Raw genomic sequence first — 27251 nt, forward strand, 5'->3', positions numbered from 1 at the left:
TTAGTTAGATACATCTTTAATGAAGATGAAACACGAACAATACAAAACAACAGACGTGGAAAACCGAAACAGCCCTATCTGGTGCAACAAACAGAGACATGAACAATCACCCACAAACACACAGTGAAACCCAGGCTACCTAAATATGGTTCCCAATCAGAGACAATGACTAACACCTGCCTCTGATTGAGAACCATATCAGGCCAGACATAGAAATAGACAAACAAGACATCCAACATAGAATGCCCACTCAGATCACACCCTGACCAACCAAAACATAGAAACATACCAATAAACTATGGTCAGGGTGTGACAACTGCAAACACACTGAGGTGGTCAGAGAACTTTGATTTCTAGACCACAAGTCCTACAGTATGGTAAACTCAAGAAAAGTGAATGAAAAACAGCATGTTTTTATTTCATATTTTTTTAAATAGCAAAATGCATAGCTGTTATACTGTATGTGTATGTACAAACAATGTACAGTGTACAATGTACAAAATAAACTGTAAAAACCTGGATAATTAAACAAATACTAACATAAAATTATTATATGAGCAATTTGCAATTTAACAACAGATTAGGTTAAAAATAAGCACATCATATAGCTCTGTAATATATGAGCCCTGTATATTCCGCATGATTACAACACTTGAAGAGATGTCATTTTGACACGTTGTTATTTGTTAATGTGATTATGCTGTATACTGTATATCAGGCCTGCCCACCCTCTTCCTGGAGATCTACCGTCCTGTGGGTTTTCAGTCCAACCCTGATTTAGCACACCTGATTCTACTAATTAGCTGCTCAACAAGACCTTAACTAGCTGAATAAGATATGCTAAATTATGGTTGGACTGAAAACCCACAGGACAGCAGATCTCCAGTAAGAGGGTTGGGCAGCCCTGCTGTATATTGTTAATATGTTAGGATAAAATGTCCTTATTAAATAATGATATGTCACTTACAGATTTTTTTGCAGATTAAAGTGAATATAGACTTCAATAAATAATGAGTTATGGTTCAATTAATGAACTACGAAGGTCTCCCTGACAATTTACAGCCGCCTTAATGTACTGAAATATAACATGAATGTACTGAAATATAACATGAATGTACTGAAACATAACATGAATGTACTGAAACATAAAAGCAAGGAAATGTAACACTTAACATGAGATTACACAAGGCTGGATGAAATTACAGCAATCTGTCAATGTTAGACATTACAGTTCACAGATCACTTTCCTAATCCTTATCCTTCCTCAACATGGACTGTCCTGGGAACTCTCCAAAAACATTTAACTAAGACCCCTCAACTCACAATACTTCCTCCTTTCTACTTTGACATTTACAGGTTCCATTTTTCAGATACTAGGATGTCACTTCCTGTTCAGTAACTCAGGCCTCAGTGGCAGGATCTCCATTGGGGGACGTCTTCCTGAAAGGAAATAATAAGTCAGGTTAGAAATAAAATACAACTCAATACAACTAGCCATGCAAATATTTAATGAGTCATTAGCTCAGTAACTAAATATGCACATGCAAATACAGGAAAATGAGACTGTGTGCCTACTAATTCTGAAAGGGCATTCCCGTATTTGTCAGCTCAAGTCAACAAAGACTCTAGCAGTGGCAAGTGGGTGGTGGCTACCTAACAATTAACATGGGTATCAAAAAATGGGTAAGGGTGTCACTTTTCACATGGGTATATTAGTTCTAATTTAATTAGTCAGTGATCGAACACACTTATAAGTGCAGAGGTGACTCTTTTTGCCATTTCTTATGGCTCACAACCCGTTTAGGGCGAGGGTGGGCTGGGTCCACCCCTCTGACATCATCATGGACCTGGCCACCTACTCGAATTTGGTAAGGGGCGCTTTGTCGCACGTGACCTCCGCCTGCAACCCATTCTTTTCCCCATTTTGTGTCTGCAGATTTGGGATGCTATCCCTCGGTAGTCCTAGCCCATTCAACTTCAAGGCTCTGCATTGAAGGACACACATAAACTGAGACTCAGGAGGGTTCATATAGAGAAACACACATAACCACACTACAACCCTATGAATATGTTACATTGAGGAACAGGCAGACAGTAGGCTAGAGAACAGCGTTACCCATTAGAGATGCCGTCACCCTCCTCCACAGTCTTCATCCCAGGGACCTTCTGCCCAAACAGCTTGACAGCCAGGAACATCAGCATGCCGCAGCGGTTGGTATAGCAACAGGTGGCGTCCACAGCGATCAATAGCGCCAAGAAGATGGCTATGACAATGCCTGCCACAGCCCCTTTCCCCATCCCACCCTTATTCATCTTGGCTACTGAAAGAGAAGAAGGGAGGGAAGGAGTGAGGGAGGGGATGAAAGGGATGGAGAGGAGAAAGACACAGAGAGGGAGAGATAATCCTATTTAAATCCAGTAAAACATTTTATCCTGACCTGGAATTCTGTTCTGTAACTGTTTTATTTCAGAGATATTTTCCTCTCTATTGGGCAATAGTCCATTTTCCAGTATGTGACTGTGGTAAAGCTTGTAAGGAATGACATCACCAAATAATGAACTGATTGCTGGCACCTGTGCCTGTTCACCAGCTCTGCCCGGGACTCTGGAAAAACTATTATAAGGTGAGAGCGCAGAAAGCTGGTAGCGCAGGAGCTGATCCATCGATGAACGTGAGGCTCCGTAGCCCTTGCAATTATATTGCACTCATCCTATAATGGTGGGAGGGTGTTATTCACTGCTGTGTAGGGCTGCCGACCACAACCAGATAAGAAAGCTTTTTGGGGGGGTTGTTGCTTAAGGCTACTCAGTGCACCTTAGATATGTACCTACCGTCGGCCTGCAACTTGCCATGCCTGCCGGCTCAGCAAGGATGCACACGCTCAGACCCCACGGGAGCGTCTCGTCAGCTAGACAAGCAAAATGTTTTAAAATGTTTTTAGTGTCATGTCCGTGTCCTATTCTGTTGGCTGAGTCCTGTTAAATGTGTTTAGTTTTTAGGAGTACCTTTTTAAATTACAGTGTGGGTTATGAAGGGAGGACAGAACAGTTATTGTAGTGCTGTGTCCTATATGTGCCTTCATCACTATCATGTGGGTCTTTTGACTGTTTGAATTGGCCCAAGCTCCTGTCTGCAGTGAAGTCACATGCTTTAAGAATATTTGAAGTCCAGTTTGCTATGTAACCACATGTTCCCACCTTTGTGTGTAATTAAGCTCAAAGCCTATGTTTTTTTCTTTTCTTTTATTTAACCTTTATTTAACCAGGCAAGTTGAGAACAAGTTCTCATTTACAATTGTGGCCTGGCCAAGATAAAGCAAAGCAGTTCGACACATACAACAACACAGAGTTACACATGGAGTAAAACAAACATACAGTCAATAATACAGTAGAAAAAAAAGGTATATATGCAATGTGTGCAAATGAGGTGAGATAAGGGAGGTAGAGGCAAAAAAAGGCCATGGTGGCGAAGTAAATACAATATAGCAAGTTAAACACTGGTATGGTAGATTTGCAGTGGAAGAATGTGCAAAGTAGAAATAGAAATAATGGAGTGCAAAGGAGCTAAATAAATAAACACCGTAGGGGAAGAGGTAGTTGTTTGGGCTAAGTTATAGATGGGCTATGTACAGGTGCAGTAATCTGTGAGCTGCTCTGACAACTGGTGCTTAAAGCTAGTAAGGGAGATAATTGTTTCCAGTTCCAGAGATTTTTGTAGTTTGTTCCAGTAATTGGCAGCAGAGAACTGGAAGGAGAGGTGGTTAGTTTTACTTGTATTTAAGAGCCGTTGGAGGCCACGGAAGGAGAGTTGTATGGCATTGAAGCTCATCTGGAGGGTTGTTAATAGTGTCCAAAGAAGGGCCAGAAGTATACAGAATGGTGTCGTCTGCGTAGTGGTGGATCAGAGACTCACCAGCAGCAAAAGCGACATCATTGATGTATACAGAGAAGAGAGTCGACCCAAGAATTGAACCCTATGGCACCCTCAGAGACTGCCAGAGGCATGGCCAACAGGCCCTCCAATTTGACACACTGAACTCTATCAGAGAAGTAGTTGATGAAACAGGCGAGGCAATCATTTGAGAAACCAAGGATATCGAGTCTGCCAATGAGGATGTGGTGATTGACAGAGTCGAAAGCCTTGGCCAAGGCCTTTGAATACGACTGCACAGTATTGGGTGGCAGGGTAGCCTAGTGGTTAGAGCATTGGACTAATAACCAGAAGGTTGCGAGTTCAAACCTCTGAGCTGACAAGGTACAAATCTGTCGTTCTGCCCCTGAACAGGCAGTTAACCCACTGTTCCCAGGCCGTCATTGAAAATAAGAATTTGTTCTTAACTGACTTGCCTGGTAAAATAAAAAAATTGTTTCTTATCGATGGCGGTTAAGATATCATTTAGGACCTTGAGCGTGGCTGAGGTGCACACATGTAACCAGATTGCATAGCGTAGAAGGTGCGGTGGGATTCGAAATAGTCGGTAATCTGTTTCTTGACTTGGCTTTCGAAGACCTTAGAAAGGCAGGGTAGGATAGATATAGGTCTGTAGCAGTTTGGGTCAAGAGTGTCCCCCCCTTTGAAGAGGGGATGATCACAGCTGCTTTACAATCTTTTGGGAATTTCAGACAACACGAAAGAGAGGTTGAACAGGCTAGTAATAGGGGTTGCAACAATTTTAGAAAGAAAGGGTCCAGATTGTTTAGCCCGGTTGATTTGTAGGGGTCCAGATTTTGCAGCTCTTTCAGAACATCAGCTGACTGGATTTGGGTGAAGGAGAATGGGGAAGGATTGGGCGAGTTGCTGTGGGGGGTGCAGTGCTGTTGACCTGGATAGGGGTAGCCAGGTGGAAAGCATGGCCAGACATAGAAAAATGCTTATCGAAATTCTCAATTATAGTGGATTTATCTGTGGTGACAGAGATTCTTATCCTCAGTGCAGTGGGCAGCTGGGAGGTGTTCTTCTTCACCATGTACTTTACAGTGTCCCAGAACTTTTTTGAGTTTGTGTTGCAGGAAGCAAATTTCCTTTTGAAAAAGCTAGCCTTGGCTTTTCTAACTGCCTGTGTATATTGGTTTCTAACTTCCCTGAAAAGTTGCATATAACGGGGGCTGTTCGATGCTAATGCAGAACGCCACAGTTTTGTGTGTGCCTTACACCAGTTTTCTTGTTTCTACTCAGGCTCATTTGCATAGACAACCGAAATATAGTAGGGCTCCTATGTGAGATACTCCATGTTGTCTTATGAAATGGTTAATAAAGTATGTAATTGTTTGTTATACTTTTGTTGAGTTCTGGTGTGTCCTTCACTCTGACATACCGGTTAATCGAAAGGTGGTGGTAGCACTACGTTACTCTGCTCAATCCAGTATTTGTCCCACCTCTCGGAAGGTCTCAAGCTTTATTTCAGTACTACAGTATGCCATAGCAGCTTACCAGACTGTGGGACATTGAAGTTCAACTTGGCGGGGCTGGAGGAGCCGTAGGGATTGACGGCGAGCACCTCCACGTGGTAGTCTGATTTATACTGCAGGTCATGGAGGTTGATCACTGTCGAGTTGGACGGCAGGTCCTTCTCCCTCCAGTCCTCGTCCACCTTATTCTAAGAAAGAGAGAGGAGAGGGGTGTGTGTGTGTGGGCGGGGGGGGGGGGAGTGTAAGGTCTTGCATACTCTGTAATGTCTTGATCTTTTCTCTTCACTGAAAAACACATGCATACTCACCACTCTGTAGCGGACGGTGTAGTGGGTAATGGGGGAGCCTCCGCTGTCCAACTGTGTTAAAGGGATTGAGAACATATTGCCCTCAACCTTCCCCTCGCTGGCCACCAGGACCGGGCTGTCTGGTTCCCCTGGGGAGGCAGGCAGGTAGAGGCAGTGTGTTGGTACAGTAGGTACAGAGGTCAGGGGTGTTCATGCATCAGCCAGCTTATAACTACACAGTGTGTGAAACTGTTGTAGTAAAATCTACTGTCATGTTAGGGAGGTTGGTTATCCGTGAAAAACAGACTTTTCAGAGTTGTCACGTCAGTACTTTACCTCCTGCGGGCCCGAATGCCGATGGAATGGGAGGATGTCATCAGGAGCAGGGCAATAAGGGAGCATGAATAGCCGTCAGCGAGCAGGTGATGATGTCATGTGGATGATCATGTGATAGTGGAATGAGTGAATTATGGCATATTAATTTTTCTTCCAGCCAATATACAGCTGAAGTCGGAAGTTTACATAGACCTTAGCCAAATACATTTAAACTCAGTTTTTCACAATTCCTGACATTTAATTGTAGTAAAAATTTGCTGTTTTAGTTCAGTTCGGATCACCACTTTATTTTAAGAATGTGAAATGTCAGAATAATAGTAGAGAGGGTCAGAAGTTTACATACACTCAATTAGTATTTGGTAGCATTGTCATTAAATTGTTAAACTTGGGTCAAACGTTTCGGGTAGCCTTCCACAAGCTTCCCACAATAAGTTGTGTGAATTTTGTCCCATTCCTCCTGAGAGAGCTGTTGTAACTGAGTCAGGTTTGTAGGCCTCCTTGCTCACACACAATTTTTCAGTTCTGCCCACAAATGTTCTGTAGGATTGAGGTCAGGGCTTTGTGATGGCCACTCCAATACCTTGACTTTGTTGTCCTTAAGCCATTTTGCCACAACTTTGGAAGTATGCTTGGGGTCATTGTCCATTCGGAAGACCCATTTGCAACCAAGCTTTAACTTCCTAACCGATGTCTTGAGATGCTGCTTCAATATATCCACATAATTTTCCTCTCTTATGATTCCATCTATTTTGTGAAGTGCACCAGTCCCTCCTGCAGCAAAGCGCCCCCACAAAATTATGCTGCCACCCCCGTGCTTCATGGTTGGGATGGTGTTCTTCGGCTTGCAAGCCTCCCCCCTTTTCCTCCAAACATAACAATGGTCATTATCACCAAACAGTACTATTTTTGTTTCATCAGACCAGAGGACATTTCTCAGAAAAGTACGATCTTTGTCCCCATGTGCAGTTGCAAACCATGGTCTGGCTTTTTTTATGGCGGTTTTGGAGCAGTGGTTTCTTCCTTGCTGAGTGGCCTTTCAGGTTATGTCGATATGGGACTCGTTATACTGTGGATCTAGATACTTTTTTGATACAGTGAATTATAGGTGAAATAATCTGTCAGTAAACAATTGTTGGAAAAATGACTTGTGTCATGCACAAAGTAGATGTCCTAACCGACTTGCCAAACTCTAGTTTGTTAACAAGAAATTTGTGGAGTGGTTGAAAAATGAGTTTTAATGACTCTAACCTAAGTGTATGTAAACTTCCGACTCCAACTGTAGATAGACACTCAAAACAGTAGGCAATATGGATATACTGTAGCTTGTTGACACAAGTCATGCAGTTTGAACAATGATAGTTGTTGACAATTAGTAATAATTATACTGCATTTGCCTAGATATGATGCGATTGGGAGTTAGAAGAGAGAGAGAGGAGGAAGAGGAGGGTGACACTCACGTATGCCCTGTGTGCGGACGGTGAGCTCTTCGGAGAAGCCTCCCTGACCCAGGTGGTTCTGTGGGGCAAACCGGACAGAGTAGGTGGTGTAGGGATTCAGATCTTTGATAACCAGGGGGTCTGCACACAAACAACAGGGTACATGAACACACATATTACTTTTATATATGTATACACTCAAACTAATCAAACTACTCATAACTAGTCATATCACTAAAATGGTCATCAGAGGCCTCCCCTGGTTTTAGGGAAATCAGTGTTCAGATACGACTTCTAGTCCTCAGCGTATTCATTGGCTTCATCTTAACTGTCTCAAACATCATCTAAAGTATTTCATTAAATAGATTGGGCACTGAGAGTCAGGCTTTTACCTGTGGACTGGATGACTCTCTCCTGCCAATTGTTCTCACGTCCTGTCTTCCACTGGAGGGTGAAGTGGGTGATGGGAGAGCCCCCGTCCACCAGGGAAGCCCCCAGGGTGAAGTGGACCGATGTGGGCCCTGGGGTGCCACTTACCTGGGATGCTTTACCTGGCCAGGCTGGGGGAGGAGAGATGAGAGAAACATGGAGAACAAGAGGATTGAATGAGGGGGAAATAGGGAAAAAGGAGGGAGGTGCAGAGCAGTTCAAAGACAGAGAGGTGAAGAGGGAATGAGAATGTCAGAGATGAAAGAAAAAGAACATTGTCATTAGAAATAAAAAACGGTGAACACTGCAAATGTAAATAAACTCACCAAAAAAAGAAACGGCCTCTCACTGTCAACTGCGTTTATTTTCAGCAAACTTAACATGTGTAAATATTTGTATGAACATAACAAGATTCAACAACTGAGACATAAACTGAACAAGTTCCACAGACATGTGACTAACAGAAATGGAATAATGTGTCCCTGAACAAAAAGGGGGTCAAAAGTAACAGTCAGTATCTGGTGTGGCCCCCAGCTGCATTAACCTCTTACATCTATGGGGGCGCTATTTCATTTTTGGATGAAAAACGTTCCCGTTATAAACAAGATATTTTGTCACAAAAAGATGCTCGACTATGCATATAATTGCTACCGTTCGAAAAAGAAAACACTCTGACGTGTCCAGAAATACAAAGATATTCTCTGTGCGTCCCCTAGAACGTGAGCTTCAGGCAAAACCAAGATGAGATGGCATCCAGGAAATGACAAGGATTTTTGAGGCTCTGTTTTCCATGGTCTCCTTATATGGCTGTGAATGCAAGAGAGGTGAGTCAACCCTTTCTGTCGTTTCCCCAAGGTGTCTGCAGCATTGTGACGTATTTGTGGGCAGATCATTGGAAGATTGACCATAAGAGACCACATTTACCACGTGTCCGCCCGGTGTCCTGCGCCGAAATTGGTGCGCAAAAGTCACCTGCCAGTATTTTTCCATGCGATACAGAGAGGAAAGCAAGCTTCCACGAACTGCATGTCAATGAAGAGATATGTGAAAAAACACCTTGAGGACTGATTCCAAACAACGTTTGCCATGTTTCGGTCGATATTATGTAGTTAATTCGGAAAAAGTTTTACGTTGTAGGTGACTGAATTTTCGGTTCGTTTCGGTAGCCAGACGCAATGTAGAAAACGGAACGATTTCTCCTACACACAGACGCTTTCAGGAAACACTGCGCATTTGGTATGTAACTGAGAGTCTCCTCATTGAAAACATCAGAAGCTCTTCAAAGGTAAATGATTTTATTTATTTGGTTATCTGGTTTTTGTGAAAATGTTGCGCGCTACATGCTACTCAAAATGCTATGCTAGCTTTGCATACTCTTACACAAATTAGTCAATTTCTATGGTTCAAAAGCATATTTTGAAAATCTGAGATGACAGTGTTGTTAAGAAAAGGCTAAGCTTGAGAGCAGACGCATTATTTTCATTTTATTTGCGATTTTCAGAAATCGTTAACGTAGCGTTATGCTAATGAGCCTGAGGCTTTAGTCACAAACCCGGATCCGGGATGGGGAGTTTCAAGAAGTTAAGTACTGCCGTGCATCTCCTCCTAATGGACTGCACCAGATTTGCCAGTTCTTGATGTGAGATGTTACCCCACTCTTCCACCAAGGCAAGTTCCCGGACATTTCTGGGGGGAATGGCCCTAGCCCTCACCCTCCGATCCAACAGGTCCCAGACGTGCTCAATGGGATTGAGATCCAGGCTCTTCGCTGGCCATGGCAGAACACTGACATTCCTGTCTTGCAGGAAATCACGCACAGAACGAGCAGTATGGCTGGTGGCATTGTCATGCTGGAGGGTCATGTCAGGATGAGCCTGCAGGAAGGGTACCACATGAGGGAGGGGGATGTCTTCCCTGTAACGCGCAGCGTTGATATTGCCTGCAATGACAACAAGCTCAGTCTGATGATGCTGTGACACACCGCCCCAGACCATGACGGACCCTCCACATCCAAATCGATCCCGCTCCAGAGTACAGGCCTCGGTGTAATGCTCGTTACTTTGACGATACACACGAATCCGACCATCACACCTAGTGAGAGAAAACCGTGGCTCTTCAGTGAAGAGCACTTTTTTGCCCATCCTGTCTGGTCCAGCGACTGTAGATTTGTGCCCATAGGCTATGTTGTTGTCGGTGATGTCTGGTGAGGACCTGCCTTACAACAGGCCTACAAGCCCTCAGTCCAGCCTCTCTCAGTCTATTGCGGACAGTCTGAGCACTGATGGAGGGATTGTGCGTTCCTGGTGTAACTCGGGCAGTTGTTGTTGCCATTCTGTACCTGTCCCGCAGGTGTGATGTTCGGATGTACCGATCCTGTGCAGGTGTTGTTACACGTGGTCTCCCACTGTGAGGATGATCAGCTGTCCGTCCTGTCTCCCTGTAGTGCTGTCTTAGGCATCTCACAGTACGGACATTGCTATTTATTGCCCTGGCCACATCTGCAGTCCTCATGCCTCCTTGCAGCATGCCTAAGGCACGTTCACGCAGATCAGCAGGGTCCCTGGGCATCTTTCTTTTGGTGTTTTTCAGAGTCAGTAGAAAGGTCTCTTTAGTGTCCTAAATTTTCATAACTGTGACCTTAATTGCCTACCATCTGTAAGCTGTTAGTGTCTTAACGACCATTCCACGGGTACATGCTTATTAATTGTTTATGGTTCATTGAACAACATGGGAAACAGCGTTAAAACCCTTTACAATGAAGATCTGTGAAACTTTTTGGATTTTTACGAATTACCTTTGAAAGACAGGGTCCTGGAAAAGGGACGTTTCTTTTTTTGCTGAGTTTAGAGTACCTACACTTTAGCTAAAATCGCCCACTGTTTTCAGTTGTTTTAGAATTTTATAGTGGTTTGTGGCTGCTTGTCCCTTTATAGAAAGGTAAAAACTGATTGAATCAATGTTGTTTCCATGTCATTTAAACCAAAAAATGGAATGCAATGACGTTGAATCAGCGTGGAGAACTGATTGGATTTGCAAAAATTAATAATCTTAGGGAATTTCATATTTCATATTTTTTCATGACTTTTTTCACCTAAAATCCAATGACTTTTTTTGTTGATTTCACGTTGAATTCACATTGAGCTGACATCTCTGTCCAGTGGAATGTTGTGTTAGCGCTAAGTATTATCATAACAGAGTAGGAAGGTCAAGGGTGGCCTTACTCTGCAGGCTGAAGTCTGTGGAGGCGTTGCCAGCAGGACTGATAGCCATGCAGCTGTACAGCCCTCCATCTGAGGATGTCACATTGTCAACGACCAGGACATAGCCATCCTCCATTCTCACTCGACCTCCACCAGTGTCCTGTATCCGCACAAACACAACCAGACAGGAACTCGGAGGAGAGAAATATAACAAAAATGTATTCTCTGCCTGATTCTCCCCAAATATTAGTTGTAATTATTGCCACTGTGTGAATGCATCGTCTGTCTTACCACTGTTAGCAGGTGGTCATTGTTGGTCTTCCTGACCCACTGCAGCGCGGGCATAGGGTGTCCTGAGACGTTACAGGACACTGAGAGAGTCTGGCCTGGCTCCAGCTCCATCTTCTCCTGGCTCAGCACTGCTACAGGATGCTCTGTAAACATGCACAGAACAAGAGGCCGGACAAACTGAGTGCTTTGTGTGACAATAACAAACAACTTACAATAGATAAGAATATCTGTAAATTATTAACAATATCTGTGCATCTTCTGTTAATTAGGAAAAATTATTTTGTTGTGGGGTACAGATGGCTTCGAAGACCAGCAAGGTATTGGTATGGTTAAGCCAGCAAGATATTGCCATTGTATCTGGTTAGGGAGTGAAAGTTATTTATAATAAGGGTTACATGGAGAAAAACGGACCTCTCTGATATGAAAATGGATGGGCCTCCCTTCAGCAAAATATATTTGACCTAAACCCTCCCTGAACGCTTGAAAAATAAAACATGTGACCCTCCCCTATGCCCCAAATAATAATGAAAACATTAAGTGGATAGCAGGGAACATTGTCTACCATTTATACTTACTTCTTTGACAGACCAGAGCCTTAGATATGAAGTTTTAGAAACTGTTCTATGTCCTGTAAGCATTACATGACAGCACAGGAAATTTTATTTCACACAGGGCTGCAGCCCGGGACCAGAAGGTTGTGGGTTCACAGACCACCGTGGACAAGAATATGGGTGGAAAGATTTCCTTTATAGTAAAAGCATTGCATAAATCTATAATCATATTTGCAAGTCCGAGAAGAAAATTGCCTTTTATAAACGTTTCATTCAATTCTACCTAATTTTACATATTAGCAGAATATTTTTTAATAACACACAAACTACTGAAATTACAGGCTAAGAATGGACAGAGAGTTGTCCCTATATGTTCATCTTATCATATTTATTTTATGCCAAATTTCTTGTTTTAAATGAAACTGTCCTTGTTTGCAAATTAGTAAATCTCTGACATCATGAGGAATCTTGAAGTTAGGCCTACCTTTCCACTCCAGACAGAGTAGGACTACCTTTCCACCCCAGACAGAGTAGGACTACCTTTCCACCCCAGACAGAGAAGGACTACCTTTTCACCCCAGACAGAGTAGGACTACCTTTCCACCCAGACAGAGTAGGACTACCTTTCCACCCAGACAGAGTAGGACTACCTTTCCACCCCAGACAGATTAGGACTATCTTTCCATCCCAGACAGAGTAGGACTACCTTTCCCCCCCAGACAGAGTAGGACTACCTTTCCACCCCAGACAGATTAGGACTATCTTTCCACCCCAGACAGAGTAGGACTACATTTCCCCCCGAGACAGAGTAGGACTACCTTTCCCCCCCAGACAGAGTAGGACTACCTTTCCACCCCAGACAGAGTGGGACTACCTTTCCACCCTAGACAGAGTAGGACTGCCTTTTCACCCCAGACAGAGTAGGACTACCTTTTCACCCCAGACAGAGTAGGACTGCCTTTCCACCCCAGACAGAGTAGGACTACCTTTCCACCCCAGACAGAGTAGGACTACCTTTCCCCCCTAGACAGAGTAGGACTACCTTTCCCCCCCAGACAGAGTAGGAATACCTTTCCCCACCAGACAGAGTAGGACTACCTTTGCCCCCCAGACAGAGTAGGACTACCTTTGCCCCCCAGACAGAGTAGGACTACCTTTTCACCCCAGACAGAGTAGGACTACCTTTCCCCTTTCCCCCCAAGACTGAGTAGGACTACCTTTCCACCCCAGACAGAGTAGGACTACCTTTCTCCCCCAGACAGAGTAGGACTACCTTTCCCCCCGAGACAGAGAAGGACTACCTTTCCCCCCAGACAGAGTAGGACTACCTTTTCACCCCAGACAGAGTAGGACTACCTTTCCCCCCCAGACAGAGTAGGACTACCTTTCCCCCCCAGACAGAGTAGGACTACCTTTCCCCCCTAGACAGAGTAGGACTACCTTTCCCCCCCAGACAGAGTAGGACTACCTTTCCCCCCCAGACAGAGTAGGACTACCTTTCCCCCCCAGACAGAGTAGGAATACCTTTCCCCACCAGACAGAGTAGGACTACCTTTTCACCCCAGACAGAGTAGTACTACCTTTCCCCCCTAGACAGAGTAGGACGACCTTTCCCCCCTAGACAGAGTAGGACTACCTTTTCACCCCAGACAGAGTAGTACTACCTTTCCCCCCTAGACAGAGTAGGACGACCTTTCCCCCCTAGACAGAGTAGGACTACCTTTTCACCCCAGACAGAGTAGGACTACCTTTCTACCCTAGACAGAGTAGGACTACCTTTTCACCCCAGACAGAGTAGGACTACCTTTTCACCCCAGACAGAGTAGGACTGCCTTTCCCCCCCAGACAGAGTAGGACTACCTTTCCACCCCAGACAGAGTAGGACTACCTTTGCCCCCAGACAGAGTAGGACTACCTTTCCACCCCAGACAGAGTAGGACTACCTTTCCCCCCCAGACAGAGTTGTACTACCTTTCCCCCCCAGACAGAGTAGGACTACCTTTCCCCCCTAGACAGAGTAGGACTACCTTTCCCCCCCAGACAGAGTAGGAATACCTTTCCCCACCAGACAGAGTAGGACTACCTTTCCACCCCAGACAGAGTAGGACTACTTTTCACCCCTAGACAGAGTAAGACTACCTTTCAACCCTAGACAGAGTAGGACTACCTTTCCACCCCAGACAGAGTAGGACTACCTTTCAACCCCAGACAGAGTAGGACTACCTTTGCCCCCCAGACAGAGTAGGACTACCTTTTCACCCCAGACAGAGTAGGACTACCTTTCCCCTTTCCCCCCAAGACTGAGTAGGACTACCTTTCCACCCCAGACAGAGTAGGACTACCTTTCTCCCCTAGACGGAGTAGGACTACCTTTCCCCCCCAGACAGAGTAGGACTACCTTTTCACCCCAGACAGAGTAGGACTACCTTTCCCCCAGACAGAGTAGGACTACCTTTCCCCCCCAGACAGAGTAGGACTACTTTTCACCCCTAGACAGATTAGGACTACCTTTCAACCCTAGACAGAGTAGGACTACTTTTCCACCCCAGACAGAGTAGGACTACCTTTCCACCCCAGACAGAGTAGGACTACCTTTCCCCCCTAGACAGAGTAGGACTACCTTTCCCCCCAAGACAGAGTAGGACTACCTTTCCACCCCAGACAGAGTAGGACTACATTTCCCCCTAGACAGAGTAGGACGACCTTTCCACCTCAGACAGAGTAGGACGACCTTTCCACCTCAGACAGAGTAGGATTACCTTTCCACCCAAGACAGAGTAGGACTACCTTTCAACCCTAGACAGAGTAGGACTACCTTTCAACCCTAGACAGAGTAGTACTACCTTTCAACCCTAGACAGAGTAGTACTACCTTTCAACCCTAGACAGAGTAGGACTACCTTTCCCCCCTAGACAGAGTAGGACTACCTTTCAACCCTAGACAGAGTGGGACTACCTTTCAACCCTAGACAGAGTAGGACTACTTTTCAACCCTAGACAGAGTAGGACTACCTTTCAACCCTAGACAGAGTAGGACTACCTTTCAACCCTAGACAGAGTAGGACTACCTTTCCACCCCAGACAGAGTAGGACTCCCTTTCCCCCCTAGACAGAGTAGAAACTACCTTTCCCCCACAGACAGAGTAGGACTACCTTTCCACCCTAGACAGAGTAGGACTACCTTTCTACCCTAGACAGAGTAGGACTACCTTTCAACCCTAGACAGAGTAGGACTACCTTTCCCCCCCAGACAGAGTAGTTCTACCGACACAGAAAAAAATGTAAGTTTTAACTCCTGGCTACTCTTCTTCAATGGCCCAGCGAGAGAAGGTCACAAGTGTTTCCCTAAAAGCTGTCTGGGTTTAAACGTCTTCTGTTGCACAGAACGTGAATTGATTAATCAATCGATAGTGATAGAATTATACGAACAAAAATATAAACACAACATGCAACAATTTCTAAGATTTTAGTAAGTTTCAGTTCATAGAAGGAAAATGAAATAAATTAATTAGGCCCTAATCTATGGATTTCACATGACTGGGCAGGGGAGCAGCCATGGATGGGCCTGGGAGGGCATAGGCACACATACTTGGGAGCCAGGTCCACCCACTGGGGAGCTAGACCCAGCAAATCAGAATGAATTTTTCCCCACAAAATGGCTTTATTAAAGACAGAAATACTCCTCAGCACCAACCCTTCCCCTCCTCAGACTATCTCGCAGGTGAAGAATCTGGATGTGGAGGTCCTGGTCTAGCGTGGTTACTTACACATGGTGTGCGGTTGTGAGGCCGGTTGGATGTACTGCCAAATTCTCTAAAACAACGGCTTATGGTAGAGAAATTAACATTAAATTCTCTAGCAAAAGCTCTGTTGGACATTCCTGCAGTCAGCATGCCAATTGTACACTTCCTCAAAACTTGAGACATCTGTGGCATTGTGTTGTGTGACAAAACTGCATATTTTAGAGTGGTCTTTTATGGTCCCAGCACAAAGTGCACCTGTTTAATGATCATGCTGTTTAATCAGCTTCTATCGTAGAAATATAACTTTGGTCTGTGCTTCTGCAAGCATGCATTTCATAGCCTGTAGCCTATAGGCTATGGATCATTTGATTGAGACCACACAAAACACCTGATATTGTGTGACCAGTGGAGAATCAGAGATGAGGGGCGGCATCGGGCACACATCGATATATAGCCTTAAAATCAACTAATTTTAAAATTCTAAGAAATATTGGAATTTCATCAATTACAAATTACATGACCCTCCCCAGAACTCGATGTAAAAAAAAATACTAAACCTAGAACTTGACTGTAATTGAAAAATCATGAACCTTCCCCATTTTCCTCAGAGGTGCCCATTCTTTCCATCAATCTTTCTGAAAACACCTGAAGATTAAAAATAAATTATCTGATGAGAGACACACAATGCTGCTTTTCCCTGGTTCAAAATGTTACACGGGTAATGGGTTTGAATGGGATCAAGTGGTTTGTTTTCTGAAACAGCTTCTAGTGGCTCAGGCTCACTATACTGTCTGACAGAAAATGGTTGCTTACACAGAATCAAATTCTCCATGATATCTCTGTATATCAGGAACGTAAACATCTGGAAGGAAGTATTCAAATAACAAGCCATTTCATTTTTTATCTTGGTCTTATGAAGCTAAAGCTGTTTGTTTCCAGGAGTTCTCTAACAAACCACACCTGAGACATCCAGCATGATCATGGCACTGCTCTCTGAGATTTTATTCTTGGCCGTGCAGATGTACTCTCCGTAGTCGCTCCTGACAACGGACGAGATAACGAGCTCGCTCTTGTCTGAGTTGTACTTGTAGCGGGACTCATCTGAAGAGTCTGGGCTGAGGAGGGAAGCGCCAACAGACAGACAGACAGACAGAAGTGAGGCCTGGTGCTACAGAACATTAGCACGCTGCTGATAAGGAAGTTGACAGGAAGTGAGACACACAGTCAACCACACAGACAGGATGGCACGCCACATTAGTGGTGTACTGAGACATAAATGACCACATAAATATAGACACACTGGAGGCCTTCACCCAAACATACACTTTCCAATACACACTAGTTTTTCTCTCTCTCGCTCCCTCAATCTCTGTGTTATTGCAAACTGTTTTGAGCAGGATACTCTAGCTTTACACACATGCACATCAGTGTGAACAAACACACACACACTCACACTGTCCAGATGATGTTCGGTTGGGGGACTCCCTCGACCAGGCAGCTGAGGGAGACATTGGTCTCTGGTCCGGCCGTGACTTTCTTCACCTCCTCATGGATCTTCGCTGTGGGAGGAACTACAGCAGGAGGGTCAGAGGAGACATTATTTATTATAGTCAACAACAACACACACCTAATCCTCTGGTCTATACAGAGTTTGTACGAAATAAAGATCCTAAAACATCCCTTATTCCCTACTGCACTTTGAGTAACCCTACCGTTGACGGAGATAGAGATGTCGAGCTTTCCGAAAATGGGCCGGTCTTTGATTTTAGCCTCACAGGTATACATTCCTCGATCCTTCCTGTTGATGTTGTTGATCTGTAGAGAGTTGTCTTTTAGTCTTGTGATCCGACCTGCTGGGAGCAAAAGACGGCAACAGGAAAAAGAAAGATCAGCCCCATCTCAGCGTCAGGAACACGTTCTGTCGGCTTAATCATCAATATAACCAAGCTTCAAAAAGCAATCAAGCTCTCTCTTTAAGGTTGGCAATGGTGGTGTTCAAATGAAACAGGGTCGGGGCTTGTCTGATGGTTATTTTTAGTGTGTTTTGTCCCTCTGGAAAAAGACAGATTGAATCAGATGTTTCCCAGGGAAGAGTCCGGGAAACATCCCTCGATTTGACGGCAAATCGGATTAGCCTATGAGCTATGTGACCCCTTCTGCCCCTCAACAGCCTGTCCACCATCGCCACCTCTCCATCGGTCACAGGCAGGCAGGCAGCAGCTAGTGCGAGGAGCTAGGAAGCTAAGAGACCCCCATACCACATGAACAATCAGAACCGAGGGTACCCCTCCTACCTTCAGAGTGCAGTTTCTCATGGTCCCTCTCCCAGTTGACTTCCACCACCGGCTTGCCAGTGACCATGCAGGTGATGACCGCATCTTGACCCTCCAGGAACTCATGGTAGGCCGGTGTTTCCCCGAAGGATGGCCGCTCTGGGTGAGTTGAGAGAGTGATGGAGAGAGCGAAAGGGTCATTGTGTGTGTGTGTTTTTGGTTTTACTATCCTCAAGGAAAATTTCACCGGTCCTAACAAGGAAAAATGATATCTCAGGCTTAGTTAGGTTTGGGGTTAGGGTTAGGGTTAGAAATAGGGTTAGGGTTTAGGGTTAGGAATAGAGCTGGGGGTTTGGGGTTAGGGTTAAGGGTTAGGGTTAGGGGTCAGGGAAAACAAGGATACTTTTAAACAAACATGTGTGTGTGTGACAGGGATATGAGCTATGTGGTGTCTTTGATCTTGCAAGACAACACTAATTAGCTCAATACTCAAACAATACGAGAAATACCCTTCAACACTGACTCTTGGTCATATTATCCAGGTGAAAAGTTTTACTTTAAACATCTTACCGTAGACAAAGATGACAAAAGATGCATCATCTCTGTGGCCTGTGTCAAATTCACAGAGGCATGTGTACCGTCCTGAATCCTCCATCTTGGCATTCCTGATGAACAGTTTTGACGATGTCTCATCCACTTTCTCAATCTGGTCTTCTTCAGCATCCTCTCCATCTTTCTGCCAGGTGATGTCTCCTTCCCCACCAGCTAAGAGGAGTTGTGTGATTATATGTATCATATTTTAAAAATGTGTTAAGGATATATATATATACTGTTGAAGTCGTACGTTTACATACACCTTAGCCAAATACATTTAAACTCAGTATTTCACAATTCCTGACATTCAATCCTAGTAAGAATTGCCTGTCTTAGGTCAGTTAGGATCACCCTTTATTTTAAGAATGTGAAACGTCAGAATAATAGTAGAGAGAATGATTTATTTCAGCTTTTATATCTTTCATCACATTCCCAGTGGGTCAGAAGTTTACATTCACTCAATAAGTATTTGGTAGCATTGCCTTTAAATTGTTTAACTTGGGTCAAATGTTTCGGGTAGCCTTCCACAAGCTCCCCAATAAGTTGGGTGAATTTTGGCCCATTCCTCCTGACAGAGCTGGTGTAACTAAGTCAGGTATGTAGGCCGCCTTGCTCGCACACACTTTTTCAGTTCTGCCCACAAATTTTCTATGGGATTTGTGGGCTTTGTGATGGCCACTCCAATACCTTGACTTTGTTGTCCTTAAGTAATTTTGCCACAACATTGAAAGTATGCTTGGGGTCATTGTCCATTTGGAAGACCCATTTGTGACCAAGCTTTAACTTCTTGTAACAAACTTCTTCTCCGTCTGATGATGAGTAGGACCAAAGCGCAGCGTGGTAAGTGTTCATGTTATTTTTATTTAAACCGAACACAAAACAAAATAACAAAGAGAATAAATGAGGTGTCAGGTGCAAAAACAGAAACACAAAACAGAAAAAAACTACCCACAACCCATAGTGGGAAAACAGGCTGCCTAAGTATGGGTCTCAATCAGAGACAACGATTGACAGCTGCCTCTGATTGGGAACCATACCAGGCCAAACACCTAGAAATATAACACACAGAACAAAATATAGAATGCCCACCCCAACTCACGACCTGACAAATCTAAATAGAGACATAAAAAAGGAACTAAGGCCAGGATGTGACACTTCTTGACTGATGTCTTGAGATGTTGCTTCAATATATCCACATAATTTTTCTCCCTCATGATGCCATCTATTTTGTGAAGTGCACCAGTCCTGCAGCAAAGCACCCCCACAACATGATGCTGCCACCCCTGTGCTTCACGGTTGGGATGGTGTTCTTCGGCTTGCAAGCCTCCCCCGTTTTCCTCCAAACATAATGATGGTCATTATGGCCAAACAGTTCTATTTTTGTTTCATCAGACTAGAGGACATTTCTCCAAAAAGTACAATCTTTGTCCCCATGTGCAGTTCCAAACTGTGGTCTGGCTTTTTTATGGCGGTTTTGGAGCAGTGGCTTTTTCCTTGCTGAGCGGCCTTTCAGGTTATGTCGATATAGGACTCGTTTTACCTGTTTCCTCCAGCATCTTCACAAGGGCCTTTGCTGTTGTTCTGGGGTTGATTTGCACTTTTCACACCAAAGTCCGTTCATTTTTAGGAGACAGAACTCGTCTCCTTCCTGAGCGGTATGACGGCTGAATGGTCCCATGGTGTTTATACTTGCGTACTATTGTTTGTACAGATGAACGTAGTACCTTCAGGCATTTGGAAATTGCTCCCAAGGATGAATCAGACTTGTGGAGGTCTACAATGTTTTTGTGAGGTCTTTACTAATTTCTTTTGATTTTCCCATGATGTCAAGCAAAGAGGCACTGAGTTTGAAGGTAGTCCTTGAAATGCATCCACAGGTACACCTCCAATCGACTCAAATGATGTCAATTAGCCTATCAGAAGCTTCTAAAGCCATGACATAATTTTCTGGAATTTTCCCAGCTGTTTAAAGGCACTTTAACTTCTGACCCACTGGAATTGTGATACAGTGAATTATAAGTGAAATAATCGCTGTAAACAATTGTTGGAAAAATTACTTGTGTCATGTACAAAGTAGATGTCCTAACCGACTTGCCAAAACTATAGTTTGTTAACAAGACATTTGTGGAGTGGTTGAAAACGGGTTTTAATGACTCCAACCTAAGTGTATGTGAACTTCCGACTTCAACTGTATATATATATATATATATATATATATATATATATATATATATATATATTGCCAGAATATTGTACCAACCTTTGCAGAGGAGCATGGCATTCTCACCCAGCAACACATCTGGTTTGCTGGTGATGATTTCCATTTTGGCCTCTGACACAGTGAGGAAGAAGATCAATATTAGAACAACCTTTTAGACACCTAACAGTTACACCACTTGAAACTTCTATATTCTGGAATAACTATTGAAATGGAGAACCAAGAGCCCAAAATTTGGGCATGCCTATCGACTTGACTAAGAATATATTAGTGTGATTAATCAAATACCACCAAACCACAACTGTCATGTATTTTCTACACTGTATCTCTAGAACAGACTGGAACGATGCACTCATCAACACTATACATTTATAAGAGAGATCAGTTGATTGATTTGACCTGGGACACCTGCAGAAGGATAGAGGTCTCAATTGCACCTGTCAACGCTGAAGCCCTGCAGATAGACATCAATCTGGAGATAGTAAGTTAGGCCTACAAATAGGCTCCTGGGGACTAATTGCAGCATGCCGACAGGCGGCCAGGAAAAAACAAGCAGGGACCTTGGCAGTGATGGACTTCCTGAGCAGCACACTATTCCTTCCTGTACTGAGGCAGAGACAGGCTGCATGGCTGTGGCTGAGAATGGCTCTATGGCTGTGGATGAGACAGGCTCTATGGCTGTGGATAAGAATGGCTCTATGGCTGTGGATGAGACAGGCTCTATGGCTGTGGATAAGAATGGCTCTATGGCTGTGGATGAGACAGGCTCTATGGCTGTGGATAAGAATGGCTCTATGGCTGTGGATGAGACAGGCTCTATGGCTGTGGATGAGACAGGCTCTATGTCTGTGGATGAGACAGGCTCTATGGCTGTGGATGAGACAGGCTCTACGGCTGTGGATAAGAATGGCTCTATGGCTGTGGATGAGACAGGCTCTATGGCTGTGGATAAGAATGGCTCTATGGCTGTGGATGAGACAGGCTCTATGGCTGTGGATGAGACAGGCTCTATGGCTGTGGACAAGAATGGCTCTATGGCTGTGGATGAGACAGGCTCTATGGCTGTGGATGAGAATGGCTCTATGGCTGTGGATAAGAATGGCTCTATGGCTGTGGATGAGACAGGCTCTATGGCTGTGGATGAGACAGGCTCTATGGCTGTGGATGAGACAGGCTCTATGGCTGTGGATGAGACAGGCTCTATGGCTGTGGATGAGACAGGCTCTATGGCTGTGGATAAGAATGGCTCTATGGCTGTGGATGAGACAGGCTCTATGGCTGTGGATGAGACAGGCTCTATGGCTGTGGATAAGAATGGCTCTATGGCTGTGGATGAGACAGGCTCTATGGCTGTGGATGAGACAGGCTCTATGTCTGTGGATGAGACAGGCTCTATGGCTGTGGATGAGACAGGCTCTACGGCTGTGGATAAGAATGGCTCTATGGCTGTGGATGAGACAGGCTCTATGGCTGTGGATAAGAATGGCTCTATGGCTGTGGATGAGACAGGCTCTATGGCTGTGGATGAGACAGGCTCTATGGCTGTGGATAAGAATGGCTCTATGGCTGTGGATGAGACAGGCTCTATGGCTGTGGATGAGAATGGCTCTATGGCTGTGGATAAGAATGGCTCTATGGCTGTGGATGAGACAGGCTCTATGGCTGTGGATGAGACAGGCTCTATGGCTGTGGATGAGACAGGCTCTATGGCTGTGGATGAGACAGGCTCTATGGCTGTGGATGAGACAGGCTCTATGGCTGTGGATGAGACAGGCTCTATGGCTGTGGATAAGAATGGCTCTATGGCTGTGGATGAGACAGGCTCTATGGCTGTGGATGAGACAGGCTCTATGGCTGTGGATGAGACAGGCTCTACGGCTGTGGATGAGAATGGCTCTACGGCTGTGGATGAGACAGGCTCTATGGCTGTGGATGAGAATGGCTCTATGGCTGTGGATGAGACAGGCTCTATGGCTGTGGATGAGACAGGCTCTATGGCTGTGGATGAGAATGGCTCTATGGCTGTGGATGAGACAGGCTCTATGGCTGTGGATGAGAATGGCTCTATGGCTGTGGATGAGACAGGCTCTATGGCTGTGGATGAGACAGGCTCTATGGCTGTGGATGAGACAGGCTCTATGGCTGTGGATAAGAATGGCTCTATGTCTGTGGATGAGACAGGCTCTATGGCTGTGGATGAGACAGGCTCTATGGCTGTGGATGAGAATGGCTCTATGGCTGTGGATGAGACAGGCTCTATGGCTGTGGATGAGACAGGCTCTATGGCTGTGGATGAGACAGGCTCTATGGCTGTGGATGAGACAGGCTCTATGGCTGTGGATGAGACAGGCTCTATGGCTGTGGATGAGACAGGCTCTATGGCTGTGGATGAGACAGGCTCTATGGCTGTGGATGAGACAGGCTCTATGTCTGTGGATGAGACAGGCTCTATGGCTGTGGCTGAGACAGGCTCTATGGCTGTGGCTGAGACAGGCTCTATGGCTGTGGATGAGACAGGCTCTATGGCTGTGGATGAGAATGGCTCTATGGCTGTGGATGAGACAGGCTCTATGGCTGTGGATGAGACAGGCTCTATGGCTGTGGATGAGAATGGCTCTATGGCTGTGGATGAGACAGGCTCTATGGCTGTGGATGAGACAGGCTCTATGGCTGTGGATAAGAATGGCTCTATGTCTGTGGATGAGACAGGCTCTATGGCTGTGGATGAGACAGGCTCTATGGCTGTGGATGAGAATGGCTCTATGGCTGTGGATGAGACAGGCTCTATGGCTGTGGATGAGACAGGCTCTATGGCTGTGGATGAGACAGGCTCTATGGCTGTGGATGAGACAGGCTCTATGGCTGTGGATGAGACAGGCTCTATGGCTGTGGATGAGACAGGCTCTATGGCTGTGGATGAGACAGGCTCTATGTCTGTGGATGAGACAGGCTCTATGGCTGTGGCTGAGACAGGCTCTATGGCTGTGGCTGAGACAGGCTCTATGGCTGTGGATGAGACAGGCTCTATGTCTGTGGATGAGACAGGCTCTATGTTTGCGTCCCAATTCTCTTATATGGCCACATCTCCTTCCCCTCATAACTTACTTTCTTTCTGTCTTTTGTCTTTGTTGGCCACTGAAAGTTGAAATGGTTGGATAGACTTCCAACCTTTTGCTTTCCTTTCCCCTATCATCAATTTGGTTGTAAAACAAGGTCAGGGGGCTCTTGGAGCCTAAACCAAATTACAGCAGAGGGATGATGTAGCCTTAACAATCCCGGCTGGGTTAATTAGGATGAGTTTAGATGTGGTGGACTTAGAATAAGAGTAGTTAGTTGGCATCTGTTTTTTGGCATTTTAAAGATCACTGCCGAATTATGGGCTAGGGTGGATTCAAAAAGCATTTATCTCCTATTACAATTCAGCCTCAGGAACAGATGAGCTTGGACATTGCTCTGGGTACACCTCACACTGAGAGATAGAATAAAGAAAATCTATTTTTTTAACATAAGAGATAAACAAACTCAGTATTCTCTCCTATGTCCTAGCATTCGGGATGCTGTATAGCTGTAGCACCACATTCATGTACTTGAGAGGAATGTGTTGAAAGTGCTATATATTTTACATGTAGGGAAAATTGGCAAGGAAAATGTTCACTTTAGTTAGCTCTGTAAAGTTGGATTGAATCCCTTAGGTAAGATTAAATACCTGTCATTGAAAAGTAAGACAAACAAGCACAGTGCATCTCATGACAGAACACAAACTGTGAACCATGTTCCCTGTGAGGAGAACCCTACAGATGTAGGATCTTAATTTGAGCCAGTTTGCTACAGCAGGAAAATAATCCTGCAGCAACAGGAAATGTGCATTATTATGTGGATTATAATGAATTTACATTTTTGTACGGGTTGATACATATATTTTAAGAGAAAATCAAGTCTGAAATGTCAAAGTCGAAATTACAAACTTCAGAAGGATTTTTAAACACACATTTTTAAACACACAAGTTTTAAATGTCCTACATCACAGGAAAGTTCTCCTGCAACAGGTTGATCAAATTAAGATCCTACATCTGTAGCAGTGATATGATCATCAGATATAGGCTATACCAGCCTATATTGATTTCAAGGGTTTTAATGAAGAAAGTCATTACACTGAAGCATAAATACCACATATTCAAAGAAATGAACTCCAACAGTGACATTTTTTGTCTATATGTGTCTATATTATTTAAACTATAGGCAAATGCATATTGACAAATAATGAACAAATAAACAAATAATTAATCAAATAAATACAATTAAAAGCAAAAAATAGTCCCACTCTCAACAAATATAAAAGTAGGCCTAATTAATATGATTATTTACAGAAATATTCAAACCTTGAAGTGTTTAGGATTTTGTATTCTCACCTGAAAAACCAAGGACCAGCATTATGGAACACATTCTCAAGATGAGCATCGATTCAGCCATTTCTACCTCAACTTGTCACTATCCTCAATGAATGGATCGATGTAGTCCTTGACACCTGCTGCATGCAATTGCGCGCGAAAACAACAGTGGTGGAAACATATATTTCATGCTTTTATAGGCAAGAGGAGAGAACCAGGGAGGCAGACAGGGACCCCACAATCTCTAAAATCTCTGCATGCTGCCCTCCCCTGCTCAAATCCACACCCCTTAACATTTTCGGTTCAGATCATGCACCGGGGAAAAATAATGCTGGAAAGTAGCCTTCCCTACCCTGTCAGGCGCCACCGCAGGCCCCTGCCTCCGCTCCAAAACACCGGATAAAAGGAACTCTGCACTCCCTACTCCCCCAGGGAGGAGATGGAAGAAGATATTTTTATCACTCGACTCCATCAGTTTTAGTTAAAGAGCAAGTTCATCTGAATTCATAATGTGATGAAATTAAGCTATGCAAATAAAACCTGTATTCTTGATTTAATAAAGCTTTTTCATTTCTTGACCTCATTTTTCTGTCCCCATAATTTCTGTTTGTAGAAAATGTCACACTTTGTGTCCGATTTCTCTGGAAAGCTCATGTAAAATGTTGATAATTTATGTTTTCAGCATAAATAACACTAGGTAAAAAAGACAAAACAATAGAATCAAAGTAGCCGAAATTACAGTGTGCCATAAATGGAAAAATAATGTCTCAGAATAAAAATATTCAAGATGCAGGGATTGTACATAGTTGCACTTATTTTATGGAGAGCACTTATTTAATTATCCAACTCCAAAATAAATTGTTACTTGTGTGCTGCACAAGGTATAGATTCGTTGACAACTCAACCAAATGTAAATCAGAACTAGACTTTGATCTGACGTCTGTGCCCAGTAGGATCCCTCACTTCAAATGTAGAGTTAAGAGGAGATTATGTACACACATTTCAGTATAAATCTGGCAATCAAATTAACAATCTGCGAACTCCGGCACCGCATCTGCCCCTTTGATTGTGAACATCCTGGAAACTAGGGCATGGTGTTTATCGTAAAATGAGCATGAAGGTCATTTGGGACGCAAATTAAGTATTTTTCCACAGAATCCTATGAAAACACAGTTCAGTTTCAAGCCAAGCCAGAAACCTACCTACTTTTCATCTTGGTATAAGACTTGTCTATTTAAGGTGCACACTCACATACTCATATAGGTTAAAGCATTGGCCTGTCACTCTGGCATGACAGCTATCTTAAAAAATGTGGTAGGTGATGTAATCACAGTTTAGCAAGCAATATCTGAGCGACACACACACACACACACACACACACACACACACACACACACACACACACACACACACACACACACACACACACACACACACACACACACACACACACACACACACACACACACACACACACACACACACACACACACACACACACGTGTACTGTTAACCTTGTGGGGACTCACAATTCAGTCCAATTTAATTTCATATTTTCCCTTACCCCTTACCCTAAACTTAACCCGAAAATCTAACCGTAACACTAAACCTAACATTAACTCCTAACCCTAAACCTAATTCTAACCCTAACACTAACTCTAACCTTAACCCCAAACCCTCTAGGTAGGCATTTGACCTTGTGAGGACAAACAAAATGTCAAATTTTTGTTTGTTTACTATTCTCGTGAGGACATCTGGTCCCCACAAGTATAGTTATCCACGTCCACACACAACCCCCCCCCCCCCCACACACACACACATACACAGCATCATCACCCTCCTTTTATCTGTCCCGCCACCCAGTAGGAGCTCAGTATCACTCGTGTTCTCAACCAGGCCGCCACACCTCTGAAGCCATATCATCATATCAGCCATGGGGCCCCAGTGCCAGCCAGCCCTTCCCAGCACCACGACGCTGATAGTGAATCAATCGCAGGCTCCGGACCGTGGTCCACTCAGCCATTGGAGACACAGCCCTTCCATCAGGGCCAACTATCACAGCGATTATCAACAGCCTCTCATTTTCTCTCATTATAG

General features: G+C 44.3%; 1 protein-coding gene across 3 annotated transcripts; it reads right to left on the minus strand.

The window, feature by feature from the left end:
• On the minus strand, positions 1–25340 carry LOC135520454 (neural cell adhesion molecule 1-like). 3 transcript variants are annotated; one of them, XM_064946033.1, is made up of 16 exons: positions 25176–25340; positions 20809–20880; positions 18525–18719; positions 17976–18113; positions 17394–17531; positions 17135–17252; positions 16642–16796; positions 11389–11531; positions 11119–11257; positions 7861–8028; positions 7489–7609; positions 5718–5847; positions 5432–5597; positions 2117–2321; positions 1860–1985; positions 1–1440 (listed from the first exon to the last, which is right to left on the minus strand). In XM_064946033.1, the coding sequence occupies exons 1-16, from the start codon at positions 25234–25236 to the stop codon at positions 1401–1403; spliced, it is 2115 nt and encodes a 704-aa protein (XP_064802105.1). In that variant the 5' UTR covers positions 25237–25340; the 3' UTR covers positions 1–1400. The 3 variants fall into 3 exon arrangements, with proteins under 3 accessions (XP_064802105.1, XP_064802104.1, XP_064802106.1); XM_064946032.1 differs by having other exon boundaries at positions 17394–17534; XM_064946034.1 differs by lacking the exon at positions 1860–1985 and having other exon boundaries at positions 17394–17534.
• Between the last annotated feature and the right edge of the window lie 1911 nt (positions 25341–27251).

This window comes from Oncorhynchus masou, chromosome 29 (assembly GCF_036934945.1).
Source record: "Oncorhynchus masou masou isolate Uvic2021 chromosome 29, UVic_Omas_1.1, whole genome shotgun sequence".
Classification (NCBI taxonomy): Eukaryota; Metazoa; Chordata; class Actinopteri; order Salmoniformes; family Salmonidae; genus Oncorhynchus; species Oncorhynchus masou.

Bases quoted from the DNA above. Each gene is read 5' to 3' on its own strand.
- LOC135520454 (XM_064946032.1), bottom strand. From the start codon at position 25,236: ATGGCTGAATCGATGCTCATCTTGAGAATGTGTTCCATAATGCTGGTC. The intron at 20,881-25,175 runs GTGAGAATACAA...TCACTGTGTCAG, and splicing joins GCTGGTCCTTGGTTTTTCAG to AGGCCAAAATGGAAATCATC. The intron at 17,535-17,975 runs GTAGGAGGGGTA...TTTTGCTCCCAG, and splicing joins TGAGAAACTGCACTCTGAAG to CAGGTCGGATCACAAGACTA.